Source organism: Misgurnus anguillicaudatus, chromosome 10 (assembly GCF_027580225.2).
Source record: "Misgurnus anguillicaudatus chromosome 10, ASM2758022v2, whole genome shotgun sequence".
Taxonomy (NCBI): Eukaryota; Metazoa; Chordata; class Actinopteri; order Cypriniformes; family Cobitidae; genus Misgurnus; species Misgurnus anguillicaudatus.
The window spans coordinates 23,669,437-23,689,853 of record NC_073346.2 but is presented as its reverse complement, the minus strand read 5'-3'; the positions used below and the strand labels follow the sequence as shown (position 1 = coordinate 23,689,853).

Genomic DNA, 20,417 nt, shown 5'->3' with positions numbered 1-20,417 from the left:
CTCTAACTAAAACCTGTTCTGTCTGTATCCTTTTTTATTTTTGTGAGTCAAAACTGTATCAAAAGCTTTTCAAATGAATTAAAAATGTAAGATTACATTCACTAAACACTTCACACAACAAACGCCATATTCTCCAGATACCGCACCTCCTCCAGAAACATGACAGCGTGTGAAAATGAGATCCTCCTTCATCAAGCTGTCAGAGTAACATGTCTTTCTCTCATTCGTATGACGTATAGCCATCTCATCATGTTTGTGTCAGTCCCACTATGTGTACATATTTCTCGTCTGCTCACATGCAATACCGCCATCATGCAGTTTTTGCAAGAGTGGATAAACGGGCAGAAGACTTTGACACTCAGGTGATGACATGACATGTTACACATACTAAGCCTTACAAAACTAAGATTTTTGGAATTTTGGGAAAACCAGCCTGCAATTTTCCTTAGAGAATGCAATTGGTTATTACTGCACAGAAACTTATCTGTACCGGCATTTATATCTCTATCTGTGGTAACGATTTCTGCAATGCTTTCCTGTTGACATCCTGGAAATGGGCTATGTCCTGCAAAATATTATGACTGCCCATTTATTTTCTGTTAATTATCCAACTTTCATCTCAAACTCATTTTTTGTGAATCCAACGAAGCATTTTAGAAAACTGTGAGGTTAAGATCTAATTCACTTATGATAGAATCACATATGCAGAACCACTTCTGGTTTAAAGTTAGTAACGGACGATCTCATTTCTTTTTCATTTCTTTCCAAACCACAGCATGCATATCTGAGCCATGTGTTTGTGCTTTGTGTGAATGTGGATCAGATTAACTAAAAAACACATTTTAGTGTGTAATCATCTGGAAGCCATTATTCATGTGTGCCATTACAAACGCACACACATACTCATGAGAGACATGCAGAGTGTGGCCCAAAGTGCAAGTAGGTACAAGCAGGAGTAATTATAAATGACAGCAATATAAATCCTGTATTACCAGCTCTGAACAACATTTATTTGTGTGGTGGGTGTAACAAGCAGTTATGTAGGCTAATGTATGGCTAGTGACCGCAGACACTAAGGTCTGAGCCCTGGTACACTCAAAAAAATGATTCATTGGATTAACTCAATAAAATTGTGGGCAGGATTTCCATCCAATATGAATGTGTACCCCTAACTCATAAAAAACTGCTTTACACAATGAAAATATATTGAGTTAGTCCAACTCAATTTAAAGTAAATGGCAATACTCAATTAGTTGCCTCAACTCAATTTAGTTAAGTCTGAATAACTCAATTTAGCTTAGTTTGAATAGCTCAATGTAGTGTAGTCTGAATAACTCAATTCTGTTATTTCATCTAAAACGTTTGCATATCATACTAATTAGCATAAGCACATGTTAGCATGCTAATAATAATAACACATGATACTTTGGATGAACATGTGAGAAGAGACTGATCTCCAAACAGGCATTAACACAGTTAATGCTCATTGAGAGTAATACCTCACATCCACAACCTAACCACAAGCGCCACTCTTCTGCACGATGGTAACTAGGGATGCACCGAATCCAGGATTCGGTTTCGGATTCGGCCGAATACTGGGCTTTTTGGCGGGGTTCGGGTTCGGCCGACTCCTAGATTTTTTTCCACCGAACCGAACCCTAGGCTTGCGCTACGCTGGTCGACGTCACGCAGCCGTTGATTACACACATCGGGTGCTGACGTGGAGATGAGCTTTTTCTTTCGGTCAGCTGGACACACCAAAACTTTTAAACACGGCTGAAAACGCCTTGAGGACCCCAAATGCCAGCTGTTTTTCAGCCGAGCGCTTGGTAGCTGTGATGCTTCAGCTGTGAGCCGGTTGGTTGCTGTGGTAATGTCCCGCCCCTCCTCCACTGTAATTGGACGGCCGTGTGAAGACTGACATTGACGAGCGGAGCTTCTCACTCAAAGTTAAATATAGTTTTCAGCGCGGAGCTGCTTGCTTATTGGAAAAACGAGCGTGTCGCAACGCATCACTTTCATTATGCATAGGCTTATGGTTTTTCCAACTTGTCATCCTGGCATAATGTACAGTTAAAATTAAATCAAATGAAAAATACACTGCTGTGGACGTTTTTTACTTCATTAATGTGTTTTACTGTGTTGGAATAAGGATGCGAGTAGGATTCGGTATTCGGTTTCGGATTCGGCCGAATCTTAAACGGTGGATTCGGGATTCGGCCGAACCTAAAAAATCTGGATTCGGTGCATCCCTAATGGTAACCAAACAATTTGAAAAAATATAACACAAACACTTCTAAATCAATAAGATAAACAGACATTAAACACTATTAAGTCTTTCTCTTTACCTAAAAATGCATAAAATAACACTAAATTAAAAAAAATACTCTCCAAAAGCAGTTGCATGCAAAGCATCCTGGGAAATTATTTTTCCAGAACCCAAACTCAAACTAATTGTGTTAACGCAATTAAAAATAAATCAATAAATTATAGTACATATTCATTTTGTGTTAGACTAATTAAAAATATATACTTATTTCTCTTAATGAGGTTTTTTTTATTAATTGAACACAATTTTAATGTGTCATGTCTAAGAAGGGCTTGAATCATTTTTTTGAGTGTACAGACGTCCTGATGTGGTGCTTGGCTTCAGTGATTTAATACCACAATCAAAATAACAAATCAAAATTTTGCAAATCATCAAAGGTGTGCAGGGAGAAATACGCTCTGCCATTCAGGATTTTGGCAAAGCCAGTTTTGCGCCACATTGCAAATAATGACGTGGTGTAATATGTTACAGTTAAGCATTTGGAAGTCTTTCAAACTTTTACCGAACGTTCAAAAATGAAAAAATATATTTATATAAAATGCTTCCCTTTTGAGAAGTGTACACAACAGATAAACGGCTGTTCAAGGATGCAGTGTGGAACAAAATGTGTTAGACACTTACGGTTATTTTACTGTTATGCAACAAATTTCCAGGAAAGCTTTGACCTCAAAAAGCACAGGAGGTTAACTCAAGCAAACACTGTGCCTTTAAGCAGACATACACAAAGTTACAGCCAATCTGGAGTTTCCCACATTGAACTTTATTCATTGCCAAAACAACCCAGCTCTTCACAAATCAAAACCCGAGCTGTGGGCAGGTCAGGAGCTCATGAATAAATTCCTCTTACACACGTGTGCACTAGGGATGTCCCGATCAGGTTTTTTTGCCCTCGAGTCCGAGTCCGAGTCATTTGATTTTGAGTATCTGCCGATACCGAGTCCCGATCCGATACTTCTATAATACATAAAAAAAGAATAAATAAGAGCGAAAAAACAGAACCAGGATGTTCCTTATGTCATGCCGCACGCATTGCTGTTTCTGTGTGGAGTCAAAAGAGTCTAACTCTGTGCCAGCGCATAACTACAGATGTGTTAAATAATAATGAGAATATATATAGTATATGTACAGGGGTTAAATTGAGATTTGTTTTGTGGGGATGCTCTGTTGGGATGGAGGGTTCGAGGGGTAAAATGTTTAATCCTGATGACAGCAAAGCCACTGGTGTGTTTCAATGACATTTTGGACCTCTGATAGGATTTTATAAGTTTCAGTTTTAAAGCTGTGCCACATGTTGACCCAAACTTTAAAACCTGAACTTTAAATTATGCAAATCTATGTGTCTGACACCCTATATGCATTTGTTGCACATGTCATTATGCACAATTGATCAAACTTGGAAGGAAGTTATAAGAATCAACCTCCTTGACTAATTCTATGCATAAGATAGAATACCCAAAAAGACTCAATTAACAAGAAAAACAACATACTGATTCAGCAATATATCTTATAAAATAGCCATAGAGATTCCCTAAGCTGGTCAGCAGTTAGTTATAAAATACCTATAGTTTGGTCGTAATTAATCTGTATAATCAAAATACATTATTTTATTAAACTATACAATCAGTTGTATCCAGTTATCCAGTTAACATATTGTAATGAGATGAGTGACATGGCTATACATGCTTTAATACTTTGTTTCTAGACTTCTATTAAGTTTTCTCGACGTGGGCACCATTCTTACCTCTCTCTCTCTATCTCTCATCTCTGCAGTAATGTCAAATGATCCTGCGCGAATGCGCGTTCTTGAGGTTCTGAGTGAGGCGCGGAGCTGCGTCTGAGCACATGATGACAAAAACGATCAACGCGTCGTTTAAATGAGCGGTAAAAATCCGGTTTTGTCGTGGGTTCCTTGCACGCACGAGTGTGAAGCCTATGAATGAAAGCACGTCAACAGGCTCGTTCGACTTCATGCGGCGCCGCAACAATCGACAGCCGGGTGACGTCAAACTACCGCGAGAGCGATCCGCGAAATCATACGGAGGAGTTTGCTTTTAAATCGCTCTCGCGGAACTTTGACGTCATCCGGCTGCCGGTTCTTGTGGCGCTGCATGAAGACGAACAAGCCTATTCTCTTCTCATCAGTTCACACGCACCAGCGCAGCGCGTACACTGGCGCGGAGCAGAGCGAGACCATAATGGATTTTAAACCCTGCATATGTATCCGAGTCCTGATCGGGAGGTAACGTCCGATTCCGATCGAGTCTGAAACCACGTGATCGGGGCCGATTTCCGATCACGTGATCGGATCGGGACATCCCTAGTGTGCACACAGACTTAAACAGGCGAGTAAGACTCACAACAACACAGATGCAAGCAGATAGAACACGGCAGATCTAAAGACGACCAAGAACTCATTTTGATGATCACAAAACTTTGCTAAACTATCTTACGACGATATGAAGACAATTACTGGCAAAAAGAATTCTGCATTAAAGTAAAAATCTTCAGCTTTTTTTCAACAGTCTGGAACTGATTTAACAAAGGGAGACTGGTGGGTTTTTTTTTCCACAAATTCCTGAAAACAACGTTTTTGCATTTGTGCCCGTGAGTATTCAAGTATGATGAGTTTTTATGACTTTTTATTGTTTTTTAATTGTCTTTTTCTTCTAATTTTCATTTCTTTGCTGTATTCTATAAGCAGTGTATTTCTCAACATTTCAGTCTTTCGAAGGGACAAATAATAACCCATGAATTAACTTGTGCAGCCAGATATACTGTGTGAAGGCCATAATTACAGTTCATTACAACATCACCGCCTGCGGTGGCCCAAAAAAAAAAAAAGGAATTTCAATCATTCAAGCAGAAATGCAATCATCTACAGCCACAGAGCTCTAAGATATTCATAAAACTGGTATATGACTTTTATAGGCATAAAATGGTAACATCTTACATTAATGTAAATTCATTAGTTTTAAATTACTTAATGCATTCAGTACCATCAGCAAAAAAAATTATCATTTTTTACATTTTTTAATATCTGGGTTAATGTTAATTCATAAATATACATTGACAATTTATGTTTTTATGCATTTGAAAAATGTGCATATGGAAATGAACATGAACTGTTAAGTAAACTGTTATAGTGCAACTGTTTATGCTGCCTTCCCTTTTCTATTTTTTAGAAATGAAGTCTGATTCAGTTGCAATGGTGACACTACCATCAAATTCACATAAACAGGAGACAGTGTGCATCTTTGGGACAGGTGACTTTGGACGCTCATTAGGGCTTCGTTTGCTCCAGTCGGGGTACGATGTTGTGTACGGATCCCGAGACCCTAAAAACTCTCTATTGCTGCCTATGGGTTCAAAGGTCATGTCTCATGCAGATGCAGCTCATGAAGCGCAAGTGATATTTTTGGCTGTGCATAGGGAGCACTATGGATTTTTGAGCTCAATGGCTTCTGAACTCGGGGGAAAGGTGCTGGTGGACATCAGCAATAATCTCAAGAGGGGCATGTACAGAGAATCCAATGCTGAATTCCTGAGCACGCTGGTTCCAGGGGCAACTGTGGTCAAAGCCTTCAATACCATTTCAGCCTGGGCACTGCAGTCTGGAGGACTGGATGCCAACAGACAGGTAATGTTTTATGCACTAAATCATTTTGGGTTGAAACAACTCAGCTGCAGGGTTAAAATGCTGGCCTATTTTTATCCCTGTAGCATTGGGTCAGAAAAGAACTAACCCAACTCGTTTGGTTGTGCATTTGGCCTCTGCTGGGTTGTTTCAACCCAAAATGCGGAATTGTTTTAACTTATTGTTGAATCAAATTAGGGCTGCACAATAAATCACATGCGATTGTCATTCGCATCTCATCAGTAAAGCTGTTTCCTTGATATGTAGTATATTGCCATCACTTGTTTTCAGATGGAGCAGCATTTACTACACAAAGCTATAGTTCACTGACAATCGGGGCATTTTTGCATATTGCGAATGTATTGTCTGGGATATGTATGTGGTAAGGCCCAGCTTGTCAGGGAACTATGGCTTTGTGTAGTAAATGCTGCTCCATGTAAAAGCAGGTGGTGGAATTCACTACTAACTTTTATGTTTTTAATATTTAGGAACAATATAAAAAAAATCTGATATAAATTAACCCAAAGGCTGGGTTTGTCCCTTTTTGACCCAACAGCTTTTATACATGCAAACCAGTTTGGCTACACTCCAGTCTACTGTACAATCCAACCTACATTTCAAAAATTACAAGAGCATAAAAGAGCTGAAAAGAGTAAAGTGGTGCCAGATTTACTAAGACCAATGGTAACCGTATCTACCACAACATTTTGCAACTTTGTTAATCATTTAAGCAACAAGGGTCAAAGCACAGAGATGCTGTTTTGAACAGAGAACGGTTTAACATTTAATGAATCAAGTTGTAGTGCTAAAAGCTTCAGGGAACCGTTCCCAAAAAAGTGAAATTTCTCTCAGAATTTCCTCAACCTCATGCCAAAGTGTAAATGATTCCTTTCTTCAGCCAAACACAGTTAAAGTTATATTGAATAACATCCTGGTGCTTCTTAACATTGTAAAAGCACATCCATTCATCATAAAATAATCCAAATGATAACATTGCATTAATATGTCTTCTAAACCGAAACTATTTGTGAGAGAAAACAAGTAATATTTTGGGCTTATTTTGCAATTGATATGTTATAATGTATGTGCAGTGTTGGGGAAAGTTACTTTTAACAGTAATGCATTACAATATTAAGTTACTCCCAAAAAAGTAACTAATTACATTACTTAGTTACTTTTTATGAAAAGTAATGCTTACGTTACTTTTTAGTTATTTTTCTTGGCTGAGGGTTGATCTCTTTCAGGCCTTGCAGGTGTTTTTATGACTGAAAAGTTCTGCGTTCAGAAATTGCATATTTCATCACAAAAATGTCGAGCTCTGGCCTGCCATCTCAGTTTCTGACTCGAACTGTTCCCACACAGGCGTGTCTGCATAGAGTGCATAATGTGACGTTTAGTTTAATTCAGTACATTTTTTATCATATTAATTAAACTAAAAAAGTAACTTGCATTACTTTTTTGAAAAAGTAACTCAAATATTAATGTTTACATTTAAAAAGTAATGCGTTACTTTACTCGTAATATTATTACGTAATGCACGTTACTTGTAATGCGTTACCCTCAACACCGTGTATGTGAGAAACATTGCAGCGCAATATGGCGGCACACAAACAGCATCAAGTCTTATTTGGTATTTGCATGTCTGGTTACTAGACTCGTTGCCATATTGTCATGTAACACGAGAGAACCAATGATATTCAATGTGCCACCATATTGTGCTGCCATAATTATAGTTCTTCACATACATTAATACATAACGTACTGATCACCAAATGAGCTTAAAACATGAAACTCAATACATGACAATATTGCTGTTTATTGCCCGTGTAGTTGTTTTCAAGTTAAGTAGAGGTTTTTGTATGAAACTCATAGGTGGTGGTTGAGAAATTGGCCAGATGGGATTATTATTATCATCATCATCATCTCTATGTTCTCTGTCACGTTTATGTGTGTATGACAGTATGTTTTTACATAAAAATTAGCAGTCACGTCTAGCCAAGTAAGTGATGTATTTGTTATATCGTTATGATTAAAATTTCTTGTTTTTTCGTGAAGGCCAGCTGTGAAAACAAATTATAACGTCCAGGCTTAAACTGCACGCTGCTGTGAAGTAAATATAAGTTCCCACACTATATTTAAATGCTGTACAGAACTATGAAAGTAATGTTTTGTAAAGCGCTCACTTGGTCAATAAGAAATGGCAAATTGTTAGAATAAGTTGAAAAAATCAATCCACCTAAAGGTAGCTTTTTGCAAGAGTATTGTTTGTTATTGGCAAAGCTGACATTAACGCTTCAGGAAGACAGATGTGTATTTTAGAGATCATGTAAGGGAAATTTATAAGTAGCCAGAGAATAACACTATAGTCTGTACTTATACATGCTAAATACAGGTATACATAATTTACACAACTTACAGACAGCAAGTAAACATAATAGAGTGAACATAAATATAGTTTACAATTGAGTAAACATAATTATAGTGAGATATCTATATCCACAGCGATCACAAAACATGTTTATTATTAAAGGTCACCTAATATGGCAATTTTTCAAAATGAAATATAGTCTCAGATGTCCCCAGAACGTGCCTGTTATGTTTTAGTTCCAAATACCCATTTATTATATCATGTTGAAAAGGCCGATTTTTTGTATGTCTCTTTAAATGCAAATGAGTAACTTCTTCCCTCTCAGAAAACATGCACCGTTTTTAATAAACCAATAACGTTTTAAGACACCAATTAATATGCAATTATGAATTATGCAAAGAAGATTTAACTAACCTTACCTAACTATTCTTGCACAGTTGTGTGTGGGTGCAAAGTAAGTAGGGCTGCATAACAACTAACTGCAACTGATCGTTTGCAGAATAAAAAGTTTTTGTTTACATCAAATATGTGTGTGTGTGTATGGTGTATAACAATTAAATATATAAAAAACACACATGCATGTATATATTTTAAGAAAAAAAGTGTGTATATGTTTGTGTATTTATATATACACACCCAATTACAGAGCCGGCCCAAGCCTTTATGGGGCCCTAAGCAGAATTTTTTTGGGGGGCCCCTTGGTGCCACCAATACGATTGATTGACTTGTAGTAGTAATGTATTATTATATTTTATACCACGGGTCTGTTGAATACTGCATTCTGATTGGCTGAGAAATGTTCTATGGGTGTTGATTATTTTTCTGTAAACCGCACACCTAATTTTTCAAATGTCTTAAAAATAGGCACCAGAGCAATGTTTGTGGTACCGTGGTATAAGCGGAATAATTGACTCCGGTCCTTTGAATTATTTGAAAATAATGCACACCTGCGGTGTAACGGCACTCTGCTTCGCGTCGTGCCGCATTACCACCTTGGTGTGCATTATTTTCCTATAATTATTAAAATTACCACAATGGTCACTGCTGACATTCATATATAAAACTAATAATAATTAAATTCAATATCAAAATGTCATTTTGTGTGCTCTTGGGGGCCCCCTGGTGGCTTGGGGCCCTAAGCAATTGCTTAGTTTGCTTATGCCTTGGGCCGGCTCTGCCCAATTATTATACACAATACACAAATATATAACACAAAAACACACATATATGACACACATATATGACACAAAAACTTTTATTCTGCACATGATAAGTTGCGATTGTTATGCAGCCCTAGTGCAAAGTGATTATTGTATTAGAAAACCAAATCCAATTCTAATGAAATTACACCAAATTTTAAACTTTGGATAAATGTGTACATTTCCACGTGATATGACACTCCAAAAATTATCTAAATTAATTTATTTTGAATTCTATGACATACCGTATTTTCAAGGCTATAAGTTGCTACGGAGTATGCTTTTGAAGAGGAAAATTGAATGAGGAAAAGTTATTTACACAATACACAATAACATACAGAATATACCTGGGCGGCTGAATAGATTAAATTAACACAACAAGCCTTATCAATTTCAAAAAGGTCCTAAAGTCATTCCACATCACTGAATCCACTGAATTACATAAATACAGGAGCAGCATAAATGGAGTCTCGCAGCTGTAGACGGTAATGGTTTCTCTTGGTTCATATGAAATCATTTTAACGTTCCAGGACCCGCCAAACTATGAAAAAAGTGTGACTTATAGCCTGGAAAATATGGTATTATATTACTTTCTGTCATTTTCTAAGGTGCTTGTTTGTGGAGATCGGGCTGATGCTAAACAACTGGTGGTGGACATTGCCCATGGTCTTGGTTTCACTGTCCTGGATAAAGGTTCTCTGAAAGCAGCTGCTGAGCTGGAAGATCTGCCTTTGCAACTCTTCCCTCTCTGGAGACTTCCTCTCTGCATCGCCATGGGTCTAACCGCTTTCATTTTTTTCTACGCACTCACAAGAACTGTCATCTACGAGCGCGTCACCAACGGCAAAGACATCGCCTTTCGTATTATGATCTCGCTAGCCAATAAGGCCTTTCCGGTGGTCGCCTTGGTGATGCTGGCCCTGTGTTACCTGCCAGGCGCATTGGCTGGATTCCTGCAGCTTTATAACGGCACAAAGTACCGGCGCTTCCCTGATTGGCTGGATCGATGGATGCTGTGCAGGAAGCAACTGGGACTTACAGCTCTGGCCTTTGCTTTTCTGCATGTTATCTACACCTTAGTTATTCCCATCAGATATTATGTGCGCTACAGGATAAATGTCTTCACTATATCACTGGTGAGTTTTAACACTTTTTTTTATATCTAAAGGCATGCTTATGCTAACATAGGTCCCAATTTAGTTAGGCCTTTAAAGAAACAGTTCACCCAAGAAATAAATCATGTAAGTATTTATTCACCATAATGTCATTGCAAGCCTGTGAGATTTCCCATGGAACACAAAAGTAGAAATTTCTCGCTTCTGTTTCATATGACAGATAATTATTAATGTGTCTAGCAAGCGTTATAAATGTCATCCATATGACTTCTCTGCCTTCTTCTGAAGGCATACAGCACACTCTCAGAAAAAATGTAAAAAAAAGCTGTCACTGGGATGGTACCATTTTAGAAAGCATCTTTTGCAGCGATTTTTGTGTGAGCATATCAGTGAACACCCCTGACCTCTCGGTGAGTTTCACGTCTTTGTAAACGAACGTTTAATGCATTTTAGAAAGGATTGTTCCTGTGCACCTATACAGCCATTGTAGAGGTGGGAGGTGATACAACAAAGACCCGAAAATTCTCGGGCCAGCATCATATGTCCAAATTTCAGTCAAAACTGTTCTATTTCATCATAAACAATCTGAAAACAGGGCTTTAAGTGTAAAATACCGAACTTGTCCTTTAATATGTACTTTTAAAAAAGTATACTTTTAGTGTACTATATGCACAAAATGTACTTCAACACTATATAATTTGCCCTGCAATGCCTTTTTAAGTATATTAGAATGGTGATACAATGCAATTGTACTGAAAGGGTGCTTAATTGCTCATGAATCTTGATTTTCAGTAGTGCATTTTAGTGCACTTTAAGTTTTAAAAAAGTTGTTTCATTTTAGTATACTATGTACACTTGAAGTGTAGTCAAATAGATGTTAAGTTGAAGTTAATACATAATTGAATACACTTAACTATAGTGGGATTTGACAAAAACAGTACAAAATTTACTTAGTACACTTTTTTCAAGAATATTTTTAATATAATTATTTTTCACCTGTGAAATTATATATGCACAAAGAGTAAACACACAGAAAAAAAGACTTAACACAAATGTTTTTGTTGGTTTTGCAGATTAAAAATAATGTATCCTATGAGTTTGATAACACAGCAGCCTGGCGTCATGATTCCTACTATTCCATGGGAATTCTTGGATTCGGGCTGTTTGTCCTGTTAGGAATTACGTCACTTCCATCTGTTAGCAACTCCCTAAACTGGAGGGAGTTCAGATTTGTACAGGTAATGCATTTACAGTCTGTGATAATGTTTCAGTTGTATAAGTCTATAATCACATTGTAGATCACAGCAAGAAACTCCAGAAGGTGTTTAAATGAGTGTATTTTATCAATTAAAAAACATCTAGGAATGTTCACAATATGACTCTCTTACGCTTTCTCTCCTCACAGTCTAAACTGGGCTACATTACCCTGCTTCTCTGCACCCTCCACACATTTCTGTATGGCTGGGACAAATTTCTAAAACCTTCATCATACAACTGGGGGACGCCCCCTGTGTACATGCTGTCTCTGGTGGTCCCCTGCGTGGTTCTGATACTAAAACTGATCCTGATCACTCCGTGCATGGACCACAAGGTCACTCGCATCCGTCAAGGGTGGGAACGACAGAACAAGACTTTAGCAAAGACCAGCCAGCCGCTAATGGCCTAGTGGCGGTTGAAAAAAGTAACAATTACACAATCAGAGCTGGAGAGGGCTTGGCTTCTCAATACTCTTAAGCTTGCTGGTGAACAGCCATTTTCAATTACAGTTAACAGACTCTTTAGAGCTGCACTGATTATTATCTCACATTAATCCATATAGCCGACAAAACAAGCTATCTTGAGCTATGTTAAGTAACTTGCAAATGCATACATATTTTATAACCGTAGATTCATATCATATTACATCATAATAACCCATATCATCTGTATTCATGTAAGAAATGTTCTCGCCTCTTTAAAGAACACAAAGTTATCCGAGGTGGGGATTTCTTTAGCGCACATTTATTAGAGCACACTTCTTTGTATCGTGTAAAGCTCTTTAACTTGTCTTTTATTACCTGTTCCTCTGAGCTATTTCCTCTCAAGAGCCTCCCAGTGGGCTTTTCCCTTTAGATATTATCGATCCGAAACTGAGCAGCAACTTCCTTCTTGATCTGTTTCTGAGTCTGGCTTTCCTGTCTGCAGGAAAGCTCATCGTTCTCTCTCTCTTGTGAAGTATAAAGGACCTGTCAATCACATCTGGATTCAGGTGCCTTCACTGGTGGATGGGTCTTTCTGTATAGTGCTTTTATGAAGAATTGCCGCCTGCCGAACAGAAATAGCGTGGCACATTATGTGCTGGATGTTATGTGTGCACACTGCTGAAGAAAACTAATAACTTCACTTATTCCCAACACAAAGCATTGAGCGAGTTTAAAATATTGGATATGATTGTGATGTTATTTTTGTATTACTTGACATTAAATATGAAGCATCCGATGCAATAAAGACTTTTCATATCATTCTGACATTTATATTTGCTTTTAGATTTGACCATAATAATTCATAGGGATGGATGTTTGGAAGGGCAGCCACCACTGGCAGTGCACTTTATTGGTTTATTGTGTATATAAAGCGATGGTCTTATTGTGTACACATATATTTGTGCATTAAACCGTTGTGAACGATTTAGCACATGCATTATTATTTATCAAACCTTCATATTGAAATGGTGTGATTGTGTTATGCTATTTACCAACAGCTGAATGTTTCCTCGTTTACAATAATCTGAATTTGCCAGACCATATTCTGCACACATAAGAACACAATGTTCACAATTATTAGTGAATGAGCCCCATCGTGTTTTAGTTTCTAATCCAGCTCAAACAACATTAAAAAGCTATCTAAGGTCTGGCATTTAAAACAGATTCAGAGTTTAATTATTAATAAAATACCATTATCATTACCATTTTAATATGAGTTTAATAATTAAAGCAAAATCATTAACCTACCATTAAGATCTTTAATAGATACTTTGGTTAATGATCTTGTAGGATATATGTTTGGGAAAAACACCAACAATCTTCATTACATCTATTTAGTTTACCCAATATCCAAAGTATCTGACATATATATCCTATATAGGAAATGAGAACAACCCATAAATATTTTTGTACTGACCTTAGTGAATTATAGTGAATGTATTCTTCAAAGACACAAGAAACACAGAAGCAGATGGTTTAAATCACTGATCTGAGACTCTGTCCAGGGCAGTAAAACCAACATGTTGAGCTTTGTTTAACAATTGATAGTTTCCAGTCACGTGACTCACCAGGGGAGTTGGAGGGCAACAAATGGGCAGTTTACATTGGAATCTCCATAGAAAGGCAGCTGATCAATTTTCCATCTGTTTCAAGCCCCAAATATTTAAAATCACCTCTCATCAGAAAAAAAAACCTTTTTGTTCAAGTTTTGGGCACATGCGATCTATACAGAGCACACAATTCCGTATTTTATAGTCACTAAAACGGCCAGATTCCTGCCAGATCTCTGACAATGTTTACATCTATTTTGTTTACATCTACATGTGAAGAGTTTGGTTCCAAAACGCGATAAACGCCATTTTTGAAAAAAATGAGTTACTGCCAAAATCAGTATTATATCAGGTCAGTAGTTAAAAGTAAATTCTTAATTTACGCAAAATCCAATATCCGCCGTGTTATTCTGTCATCTTTTCTCCCTTTTTCCCAAAATGCGATAAACGCCACTCCCCCTTTTTTACAGAACGCAATAAATCCTACAGAGCACCATTCACGCAATGTAAACAAACAATGGCGGAGCGCTGAGTACACGGAGTCCTAGTTTTCCTCATCTACTTTGTACTTCGTGATCAACTAACAAAACAAAATAATACTTTAATTGCATCGCTAAACCTGTGATGGTTTTCTGTGATGGGAAAGAAACGTAAGCCATCAACATCTAATAATTCGGGAGGCACTCGGGAGACGGGTGCTTGTTCTCCCGACAACATCAAGCTTCTCATGCTAACACATTGACCCCAGAGGATCTTATGAAAAACTTTACATAATTTTACTCAAAGTCAACGAAAATCGAGCAGGACCAAAAACATTTTACAGCTGATCGCTGGGAAAGACGTTAAGCGACGACGTCAAGTATAACCTCAATGACAGGGTTCTTAATATGATAAAGTAAGTGTTTTGATTAATGACATTAATGTTTATATTTTTAATTAGTTTGTACAACTAGTCAACTAAATGAATATAACATGGCAAAGATGAATGCACATTTATATAGGCTATAGATTCAATAGATTTATAGCATTTTGAATAAAAACTTGTCATGGATTTATTGCATTTTGTGGAAAAAATAATCAGTTTTTATAATAAATCTTTGAAAATCAACTTATGGATTTGAATTTTTTATGTTTTTATAACCTAAAGATGCTATGTAAAAGTTTGTAACAGAAAATAGTTGTTTTCATCTTGTCACTTTCTTGGTATAGAAAACACGTTTTTACCAAAATTGGTCAAAATGGATTTATTGCGTTTTGGAACCAAACTCTTCATGTATACATGTAAAGTGTATTGTATTATAATATATTAAAACTTAAATATTAATAAAATATTAAAATATTAAACTCTTGGTACAACAAATTATTTAATAAAGGTGCAAAATAATTTGCAAACATTGCTTTTTCACAACACTTTAGTTAACTTTAGCATTTATTGTAACTAATCATTGTAGATGCTTGCCTCAGTACGTGACAACATAGGGCTGTCACAATGATAAAATAATCATCTCATTGCGATTGTTTGACCTCATCACGATGATTTCAGATCACCCCAATGATTGCACATCTCTCTAAAAACACAAGGGGGAGCTGAAGCGCCTGTATAAACGGGAACGTATCGGATGGCGCTTCTTAACTGACAGTTTAACGCGATACATTGCAAAGCCATTCAATACAGTGGAAAAACAGCATTTAATGCTGCAAAACTTTGATAAGCAGTATGAACTGGCAGGTAAAACATACATTTCAAAAACAGCTTTTCCAAATTTAGGGAAGTGAAGGATGGTTTAAGGATCTATAGGGAATTGATTTTTTTGCAGCCACTACAGACATGGTCTGTGTTAATTATTGTGTTTATTTCTTAGGAAGAATTTACACTTTTTTTAAAGATATATACATTAAATAATTACTTTTTAATATGTGTTATGTGTATTGAGATTTACAGCCAGGTAAACCTTATTTCATAAACAAACCAACCAAAAAATTATGAGAATTAAATATCAATTAATTAGTTGTCTTAATCGTCAAAGCCCTAAACAGGCAATTAATCGTCATAACTGTCACAATTTATTAGACAATTAACCGTCAGCCATATTTCATAACCGTGAAAGCCCTAAATCCAGGTAAAAAAATGACATAATAATATGATTTATGGCGAAACTTATATTATTTATATTTTATTTATTACTATATTCAATGTTTACGTGAGGTTATGCCAGTATCCTTTATTTAACTTAAATTTTCACTTTTCACTTTAGGTGAAGCAGTTTGGGGATTTAACATTGCTTGTGCTGCTGCTATAGCAAACTGCCTGTTAGAACCACAGGCACAGGTTTGCTCACGAACAGTTTTTGCTTTATCCTGGTATGGTTCTGACTCACACATCCTTTGTCCCCTTCAAATTAGGAAATTCCCTATAGACGGCATTTATTCGCATGATTTGTTGAGATGATAGATAAATCTGATACTTCACTTAGTGCCCTCTCCCTGTAGTGTGATGGCATTACTATCACCCATTCACTGAGTCTTTGATGCTTGTGCCGGGAGAAGTGCCAGAACACAAGAAAAAGTGCAGGTGAGTACCGGTGAAGCACCCAATCCTGTTCCCTTCGGAATGTCTGTCCCCTATTACGCAATCATATACTACGTCTAGCTTTCAGTACACCCAGTTATTTTCTTAATATTTCTGTTATTGTTTAAATTGATGTGAGCTGTAAGTTTGTTCAAACTCTGTACATATGCTATTAAAAATAAACACAGCTGTTCTTCTGATTCTGCTGCTGCTTTACCGGCCCACTTCAAGCCCAGGATTATCTCCTTGCCAGCACTAGGCCTTAGTTATATTGCAGGGCTCTATGTTGCACTGGTGTGCCTAAACAAAAGTTAGGTGCACCCAAATTTTTGACAGCATCATATTTAAAGTTTACCCAAAAATAAAAATTCTGTCATAATTTTCTCACTCTTATTACATCACTTTCTCACACCTCTTTCTGCCAAAGAAAACGTTGTCATTCGTTCTTTTTATCTTCTCTCATCATCTGCGGCTACATCCACTATGTTTATCTGACGGGCTAAGGCTACTCACCTCTCTCTGTCTGACTGCTGCGCACACACATTTTTAAATGTACATGGCCAATAAGAGGGAAGGGTCCGCCCTTCACTATCTCTGATTGGTTTAGACCACAACATGGGCCTAATTTGTCTGTTGTTGAACCAAAGGGAAACTTTCAGAGTCGCAGAGACCTTTTTTGCATTAAACAGCTGGTGGCACCGGTGCGACCTGAGATTTCTCACCATGTAGTAATTACGTCACCAAAATTGGTGTAGAGCCCTGTATTAGGACATTTAGGGACAAACAAACCTTACAAAAAGCAATACATGGGGTGCATCTTGAGACACAACAATGGCACTGATATATTTTAAGATATGTCAGTCCAAGGTGTTTTTAAATTATGGCAGCTCAAACATGAATTTAAGTAAGGGTGTCGCACACCGGACGCGCAGCTCAGCGGCACACATTGGGACAAATATGATGGTATTTAATGTTAAAGGTGCAATTTGTAAGATATTTGCAGTAAAATCTCCAAAATCCACTAGGCCAGTGTTATATATTTTGTCCAGCTGATTACTATCAATATCTGTAATGTTTTCTACTACTTGTAAATCGTGAGAAAATTTCCATTCAAAACATTGACACGGGGCAGTGCAGTCTCCTGTCAATGACGTTAATATCCATGTGACCCTTTGTCACCGCCTTTACTGACGTAACCCACATGAGAACACTGGTCGAGCTCGAAAAAATAAAATGGGGGCCAAGGAAGTGGCTGGAGCACAAATTTAGTGAAAATAAACGTATATTTTCACTTTTTAAGCATTTTAATTTCATTTCTAGCGAGAAATTAGTATTGTAGTTTTCAAATATGTGATTAGTTATCACAAAGGCGCTCTCTGTTTTTATTTCAAACACGCTGCCTTTGAAGTGCGTCGGAAAGCCTTTCTCTGAGCGGCCTTCAGGCCTCCGAGTCCGAAGTCATGTCCTCATGAGGCAGCGAGGCAAGTCCTCACTGCCTTGAGTTTTCGGACGCAGCCAGTGTTGTGGACAAATGCGGAACTATGCGCTTGCTTATGGATATCTCTGTACCGTCTGCCGCTGGTTGTGTCAGCTCCTGTAAGCGTACGGGCCAACCAAACGACCCAAGAAGAGTTTGGAACAAAACGAGGGAGGATTCAATTCAATTCAATTTTATTTATATAGCGCTTTTCACAAGTGTTAATTGTTGCAAAGCAGCTTTACATGAGAAGATGTAGAGGAGAACACAGAAAATCAATAGATAATATAAGAAGTAGAGAAAGCGGTTAAACCGTACAAGCGAGCATATTAATAATGTAACGTATACTGTAAAGTGCTAAGTTAAGCCAAAGTTGGCTGACTCTCCCTGGGATTAAAAACCCTCTAGGAAAAAAAACCCAATGGGAAAAAGTCCTAGAAGGACAAAAACCCTTGGGAGGAATTAATATATATTTATATATATATATATAGAAACGGTAGGGATAGGAGGCGGGTAAGCGAATTAAACTGGTTTAGGATCAATTTGGTGTTGCATTATCTGAATAGAGAGAGCTTCACGACAACATTTAACTAGACCGAGATTCTGATCCTGCTTGTGTTTTACTGGATGGGTGAGTTGTTTTGATTCGTAACCCTTCAAAAAACGTATGCTATTATATTGATGACAACATTACTGTAATCAGCGCGTCTTGCCGCGGACGATATGCACATCAAAGGTATTGTGAGATTCTGATCCTGCTTGTGTTTTACGCGATGGGGGAGCTGTTTTGATTCGTAACCCTTCAAAAAACGTATGCTATTATATTGATCACAACATTAGTGTGTAGACTATAATCAGCGCGTCTTCCCGCGGACGATATGCACATCAAAAGGTATTGTACAGCAATATAAATGGTCATTTTAAGACACTTCACAATAAGATTTGTACTGTCAATACATTATGTGAAAAATCATTGTAAGTTGAAAACTTAATTCTGAGCTGTGTTAACCATCGAATTTGGACTAATACTGTACTATCAATATGACTAACAATTTCGTTTTGAACATCACATATAAACTTACATAATGAAGTAAACGATGTCATCAAACGCAACATTTATAAGACTTGATTGCCTTATCCATCAACGTTATTTCTAAAGTTAAAGACTACAAATCCCATAATTCCACGCTGCTTCAGAGCGTCAGTAAACAACATCATTGTTTTTGTTTGATCTGGCGCCATCTTTCGGCACATAAATACAAATTGTATCTTTAAACTATGTGAGTGGCGCGACAGGGATTTGAGCAACTTCCGTCAAAGCTGGGCGCCGCGGACAGGTGCCACCTGTCGGCGCCGATGTGCGTATACTCATAGAAAACAATGTGTTTGATTCTTTTTAGAACGGCGCGGCGCTGAGTTGCGCGTCCGGTGTGCGACCCCCTTAGGACTAGGATAAGCCCTGTCCGCGAAACCGCCTCATAATTGCACAACAACTATTCAGTATTTAGGCTAAACAAAATAAATCACTCACTACTACAGTAACTTAACCTGTGACCACTATCAATGGATCACTGCAGTCAGAATGAATACCTTAACAGAGGAAACCATGCTGAAACTTTACATACTCTAGTTTATTAACTATAAAACATTTGGCATAAATTTCAATGGGTGCAGAGTGAGTGCTACTGCTGTGTCACATATAAACACATTTAAAAATACATTTATGTAAACTAGAAAAAGGAAAATCGCTTTGAATAAAACTGTGTGCCAAATAGAAGCCTTATGGGAGTGTGATCAAACAGTAAGCAACACACAAACCAAGTATGATTGTTGTGGCCACACCACAGACAACGCTCAGATGAGGAAAATAATGAAATGCTGTTTGGGATAAAACTAAAAAGGTGCCTCAGTACTGATGTTTTTCTGTGTGTCTGTGGCTGGCTATTTATCCCAGAAATCAGTTCCTTGTTTTTGCAGAATGAAGCTGGAAACATTTATCAAAAACTACTAGAATGCAGCATCCCTCACATAAAACTACTTTACACTACTTTTACACTTGCGTTGCTCACACACGCACACACGCACCCATTTTATCCATATCTGTGATCTAATCCATTCAATACTGTGGACCTATCTATGTTTTATGTGATTTGTTTTTAAAAATTCTGCTTCGAAATTTCTCTCTCTCTCTCTCTCTCTCTCTCTCTCTCTCTCTCTCTCTCTCTCTCTCTCTCTCTCTCTCTCGCCTCAGTCAAGCTCTCTACAGATTTACTGCAAGTCAAAATATTGCTTCTGTTTATGTTGGATGCTGAAAGATGTTTTCGCTTTGATATTTCACCGTGATCTAATGCTGTAATGTATACGAAAATTCTTCAAAAAGGTTGATTTTTGTCCAAATAATAGATGAAAGGAGAAATAAATACAAATCAAAGGA

The 20,417-nt window shown here is 37.4% G+C and overlaps 2 protein-coding genes across 3 annotated transcripts in view; one reads left to right on the top strand and one right to left on the bottom strand.

Annotated features, from left to right (window-relative positions):
- znf804b (zinc finger protein 804B) overlaps positions 1-20,417 on the bottom strand; it is a 161,946-nt gene that overhangs the window by 125,367 nt on the left and 16,162 nt on the right. The window lies entirely within an intron of this gene.
- Positions 4,656-13,146, top strand: steap4 (STEAP family member 4). 2 transcript variants are annotated; one of them, XM_055210157.2, is made up of 5 exons: positions 4,656-4,933; positions 5,512-5,966; positions 10,139-10,666; positions 11,719-11,883; positions 12,051-13,146. In XM_055210157.2, exons 2-5 carry the CDS (start codon positions 5,514-5,516, stop codon positions 12,309-12,311), a joined length of 1,407 nt encoding a protein of 468 aa, XP_055066132.2. In that variant the 5' UTR covers positions 4,656-4,933; positions 5,512-5,513; the 3' UTR covers positions 12,312-13,146. The 2 variants fall into 2 exon arrangements, with proteins under 2 accessions (XP_055066132.2, XP_073728260.1); XM_073872159.1 differs by having other exon boundaries at positions 4,656-4,945.

Coding starts and splice junctions, on each gene's coding strand:
- steap4 (XM_055210157.2), top strand. CDS start 5,514: ATGAAGTCTGATTCAGTTGCAATGGTGACACTACCATCAAATTCACAT. Junction 10,667..11,718: donor ATGTCTTCACTATATCACTG/GTGAGTTTTAAC, acceptor TTGGTTTTGCAG/ATTAAAAATAATGTATCCTA. Junction 11,884..12,050: donor GGGAGTTCAGATTTGTACAG/GTAATGCATTTA, acceptor CTCTCCTCACAG/TCTAAACTGGGCTACATTAC.